Raw genomic sequence first — 5,693 nt, 5'->3', positions numbered from 1 at the left:
TTTACTCTCCCCGTTCCCTTTGTTTTTTGACAGTTATAAAGGACTTGTATTTTTAAAGTTAAAGAATCTGAAATGATCTATTAGGAATGGTGACGGTTATATCTGGAAGATTTCCTTGAACAAGAGATGAATTGCTTCAGAAATGGCTCTGGAATAAGCTGATCCTAAATGCTGTAAAAAATGCACATTTATACAAAGATAAATGCACAAGGAAGGTGATTTTACTTTGATGATGTCAGTGGAAGAACAATGTCTAAATTATCAAATCCAAAAAACCTTCAGTATATTTGAAGGTTAGGCACTTCGATATGCATTAACATGAGAAGAACAAGAAAGAAAAAACAAAGAATCAACTGTCAAAAACATACATTTTTTTCTTACCTGTCAAAAGAAAGAAGGCAAGAAATCTGAAGTAATCACTACTAGATTCGCAACCATATAAAGCTGCAGGAATTTTCTTATTCTGGATAAGAAACAACACTAAGAACATGCTGATGTTATAAATATACGTGTAGTTAGTACTGTAGAGAGCTACTGAAGTCCCTAAGGACCAGAGGAGTTGTTCTAGGTGTAAAGGAATTCTAGGACAAGTTAGGAGTATAGCTGATTCCCTAAAGCCTAATTCTGTTCTCTTCAAACTAGATTTCTCCATTTTGAAAGAAGCTTGAAAAGTGTGAAATGAATTCGCGTGAAAATTTGTCAGTGGATATCTTAGCGAGTTGTAACTAATGAGGTTCTGACCTTGCATTTTGCCATTTTCTAAAGTTGTTTAACCATTTCTTGCGTAATTATGTAATAAAATATATCTGATTTCGGCTGATAAATTTTACTTACACTTACTATAGATAGGGGCTTCAGTTGTTCTAGAGATGTGCTGCACAGTTGGGATGGAAGACGTAGATGTAAAAGATAAAATGCATGGGAGGTTACTCCATTAGCTCTTATCGTGGGTTGTATGGAGAGAGAAATAGGAGTGCTTTTGAGGGGATTAAAAATGATTTTGCACATTTAAGGAATAGCCTTTCTTTCTTTGATTGCTTTTTGGTGCACCCTCAATATTCCTACTTCTATAGAGGATTGGGTAACTTTTGTAGAGAATCATGTTTTGACGTAGTTTCTCTACTTTTTGTGTACCTCTTGTATATAGGAGTTTTTTTCCCACTGTTATTACTATTATTTACCTTACAAAAATCGTGCAAGTTAGTGCACCTCGACTTCGTGCTTAACATGTGTTATCCCATCCGTCAGTTAGCTTCAAACTTCTACAGCCTATTTATCAAACTTGCATTTAGTTGCTACAAGTCTTATATGCCTGGCGGCAACTCAGATCTTATGTTTTTAGATAGCAGTTTCCTTAGCCACTGCAATATTTTACAGATTTTTGATAACGTCTTCTCCACCTATGTAGACGGTTTCGGGACCAAAATCAACTATGAAGGCTTAAAGTATTACAATGATATTATTGATGCCCTACTTGAGAGGGGTAAGATGTTCTCCGTCCCCATTTTTAATATCAAGAATCTTATTCTTCATGTTAAACCAAATACTACATAGTCTTTGGTTTGACGTACAAAAATCTGCCAGCTCCTTCTACTTTGTAAACATAACGATGAACTGAAGGTTTTATACTAAGTATTGCTTTTTTTGTCCTTTAATGATGAATTTCTGCCATTTTTTCCCAGGCATTGAGCCTTGTGTAACATTGTACCATTGGGATCTCCCTTTGAATCTTCAGGAATCTTTTGGAGGCTGGTTAGATGAACAAACTGTGTAAGCTTCAGTCCTAAAATTTCCCTCCGGTAAATCAACATGTTAAATTTTTTTTTGATGCTTATAACAGATTGGGTTTGGCATATGGAATTCTAAGTGTGTATCATGAACTTTTTTCAGCACGATTTTTGGTATTATTAGATCCAATTGGACAGTTGTAAAGTGTATGTATCGTAATACGATTTAAACCATGTTCTGTACAAAGTGTAGCATTCATGGGTTCTCTAAATCTGATTGAGCCTTTTGGTTTAAATGATCTATGTTAGTTATAGGTCCGAATGGATATATATGAGGATCTTCCGCTTCCTATTAGTTCCTGATCGATGCGATTATGATTGTAATTTTCTTCTCTGTGGATGTCTATGAACTTTGTGTGGACATAGATAATCAAACATCTCAGTCTTTTTTCAGAATGTCTGCGGAGTTATATTTATATCTCCTGCTTACGAATTTCTCCCCTTACCTAAACATTTGAAGTTAGCTAGTCATAAATCTAAAATGTTGAGCTTTCCTTTTGAAGAAGGCTGGCTTTTCCTTTTCATTTAAGCTGTGTAAAGTTATGACATTTGGGCCTAATTCAATCCCAAACTAGCTCATGAGGAACGGATCACTCAAGTCCATATAAGTAGACCACCCGCTCATTCCCCAACCAATATGAGACTGTAACCCACTCTAACAACCCCTTCACGCCCCTGAAGCGGGGTCAATATAACATGTGAACCAAACAGGAAAGGACCTGGTTTTGTACAATGTAAAGATGTGACACTTGGGCCTTATTCTACCTCAAAACTAGCTCATGACTCATGAGGGGAGGATTGCTCAAGTCCATATAAGCAGACCACTAGCCCATTCCCTAACAAATGTGGAACTCTAACGCACTATAACACACTGCTATTAAAGTTTGTTTATCCACATTCCTTGTGGAATACTTTGTCGATAATCACTTCCTAACAATCAGCTTGGCTTTTTGCGGCAAATATATAGAAAATATTTTGCCATCTATGCAGAGACTTGCTTTGCTAGCTTTGGCAATAGAGTGAAGAAGTGGATTACAGTTAATGAACCTCTTCAGACAGCTGTGAATGGACATTGTACTCGTATACATGCCCCTGGAAGAAGTGAAAGTTCTTCCACTGAACCGTTCTTGGTATCACACAATCAGCTGCTGGCACATGCAGAAGCTGTTTCCATCTATAGGAATAAATTTAAGGTAGCTCTTACAGTTTGAGAATTACAGGTGCTTCTTTAAAAATGTGATTGGAAGAATTTCCTGTCAGAGTTATCTATTTCACTGACATATTGGCTTAACTATTATAGCTAAAGTTTCTGTAATTACTTTCTGTTATATGTTTTTCTACCTGGCTTAAGCTCCCTGAGAAGTTGGGGGGACAGTTTTCTGCTTTGTCTATTGGTGACAATATTGGAGATGCTATATTTACAGGACGATCAAGGAGGGGAAATAGGCCTGGTGGTGGATTGTGAATGGCCTGAGCCTTTATCGGAAAATTTAGAAGACAAAACTGCCGCTACAAGGCGCCTTGATTTTCAGCTTGGATGGTAATTGTTCTTATTTCTATGTTAGTCCGCCAGGAGTAAATGTTATAAAGGTTCGCTTAAAGCAGAGAGACCGGTCATAAGAACTGTATCTCAGAGAAGGTCCAGATAATAGGTAGTACGTATGGGCTGAAGAGAAAAACCTGTAATATCATCACACTAAAAGAGATTGTCTGTTGCATGAGGCTTGAAACACCAATGACTTGGTAATGAATTTATCTGAAAATCTTGTATATGTTATCTTTTAAAGCATATATAATCAAATATTAGGTCTCGGCAGTCAACTTTCTCTTTTATGTTTCGGAAATCATATATCTATACACGAAAAGAAGGTTGCAAGTGTGTTGTGGATAGGTGGGACCTGTACCAAATAAAAGGTACGTCTCTTAATTATTTTTAGATTTTTTTGTAATTTCTTAACATTCTAACAGGTACCTGGATCCAATATTTTTTGGTGATTATCCTGAAAGTATGCGTGAAAGACTTGGAGATAGGCTTCCAAAATTTTCACAGCAAGACAGGGAGTTGCTGAAACATTCGTTGGACTTCATTGGTTTGAACCACTACACTTCAAAATTTGTTGGTCATGCAGCCAATAGTCTTGAAGAAAATGACTTCTATAAAATACAGGATGTAGAGATAATTGGTATGTCAGACCTAAACAATTTTTGTCATTTCTTAGATTTTTCTAGTCCATAAATATGTGACTACTTTCCTTATTTGACTCACGTTTTCTTTTTTGTTTCTTCCCATGTTTGTTGTAGCTGAATGGGAAGGAGGAGAGGTGATCGGTGAGAAAGTATGATGGTCTCTCTTATTCCGTTCCTTGGATTTATATATCGGACATCATATACTGAACATGTGAAACTTTATGTAGGCGGCATCGTCATGGCTTTACATAGTTCCTTGGGGAATTCGGAAAGTTCTTAATTATATCGCAGAGAGATATGGCAATCCACCAGTCTATATCACTGAGAATGGTAATGCCTGCTGCTTTTCACCTATCTAGAGGAGGTTCTTTTAAGGGTGTAGTGCATAGGTTTTTGTTGGTTTCTTTGCATGAAACTCGGAGGTGTCGTCCAACTTGTTTAACTTATATATATGTGTACGTGTGTGTGTGTATGTGTTACTCGATCCCGTAAATATTACTGTCATTTAAGCTTTTTCATGCGATGTTAGAAAAATTTAAAAAATCAAGTTTATACTACTATTGTCTTTATTAAGAAAATGTCTCACCAAGAAACTTCCATTCGCTTAAAATTGGAAGTGTTTTTTGAAGCAAAAGGATTTATAGGAAATATGACAATTAATCTGTAAATGAGACAATTTTGGGACATCCCAAATTCGAACGAGTGATGTCAATTAAATTCTTTTCTTAAGAGAAAATAAAAGTCAGTCAATTCTATCAGAGACAATCTCGCTATCTGTGAGGTAGGGGAAAGATTGCATATACTTTGTCCTCCCCAAACCCCACTGTGTGGGGCTACGATGGGTATGTTGTTATTATTTGTAAAAGAAAGTCAACAGAATTTTGAGCGTATAGTTGGCCCGGTGTCAAAAGACGTGCTATCCTTGTCAATTCTAGTGGTTTTGACGATCTGCAAAATCCATGATTGCTTGTTCACTTGATGAACTTGAGTATGATTTTCTGCTGAATGAAGCGCTTCAGATTATGCTCAGAGCACTTCCATTGTCATTCTTGTTTTGGGGAAGCAATGGGGTCCCTTTTTGGACAATCAGATGTCTATGGCCTCTTGCAACAACGATTTGCTATGAGGTCAAAACAGTGTAGTGAAGTAAATTGTTGTTCTCTTTGACACTTGATAGCTTTTGACAGTGTCTCAAGAATGAAGGCCTGAAAACACCTTGTAAACACGAAGAGCTTCTATTTGAACTTACTTGATAAACCAATTTTCCAACTGTTAAAATAACCTCACATATATTCATTTTCAAGCTTGCTACTAACAGTTTGATAAACATTTGTAATTATCTTTACCAGATGATAACCCATTTCAGTTTTATTCTCTTGCAACTTCACTTTTCATGTTCAGGCATGGATGATGAAGATGAAGACACATCTCCTCTCCATGAGATGTTGGATGACAAATCACGAGTTTCTTACTTCAAGGCGTACCTTGCTGCTATTCATCAGGCAATCTTGTATGTACTCTCTCACAAACCTGTGTTCCATAGCCCTCGCGTTATAAGCATGTACTGGCACTAACATGCATTACATTATCAGTTGATTCCTGTCGATCTTAGTAGCTCGTTGGTCAACATATTCTCTTTGCTGCATTAATTCAAACTCTTCTTTGTCAATCATCCAAATTATATGAATTATTTGCCTCTTGAAATATTCTGGTTCATTC

The 5,693-nt window shown here is 36.6% G+C and overlaps 1 protein-coding gene across 1 annotated transcript in view; it reads left to right on the top strand.

Moving 5' to 3' along the window:
• Positions 1 to 5,484, top strand: part of LOC107851487 (beta-glucosidase 42) — a gene marked incomplete at its 3' end in the record, with an annotated part of 10,705 nt that extends 5,221 nt beyond the window's left edge. Inside the window, 8 exon segments of the mRNA XM_047400710.1 lie at positions 1,409 to 1,483; positions 1,683 to 1,770; positions 2,755 to 2,980; positions 3,212 to 3,327; positions 3,756 to 3,970; positions 4,089 to 4,123; positions 4,202 to 4,304; positions 5,376 to 5,484. Coding sequence (XP_047256666.1) covers positions 1,409 to 1,483; positions 1,683 to 1,770; positions 2,755 to 2,980; positions 3,212 to 3,327; positions 3,756 to 3,970; positions 4,089 to 4,123; positions 4,202 to 4,304; positions 5,376 to 5,484 — 967 coding nt within the window.
• Positions 5,485 to 5,693: the final 209 nt, after the last annotated feature.

Source organism: Capsicum annuum, chromosome 12, assembly GCF_002878395.1.
Source record: "Capsicum annuum cultivar UCD-10X-F1 chromosome 12, UCD10Xv1.1, whole genome shotgun sequence".
Classification (NCBI taxonomy): Eukaryota; Viridiplantae; Streptophyta; class Magnoliopsida; order Solanales; family Solanaceae; genus Capsicum; species Capsicum annuum.
This window is presented reverse-complemented; position numbering and strand designations above follow the sequence as displayed.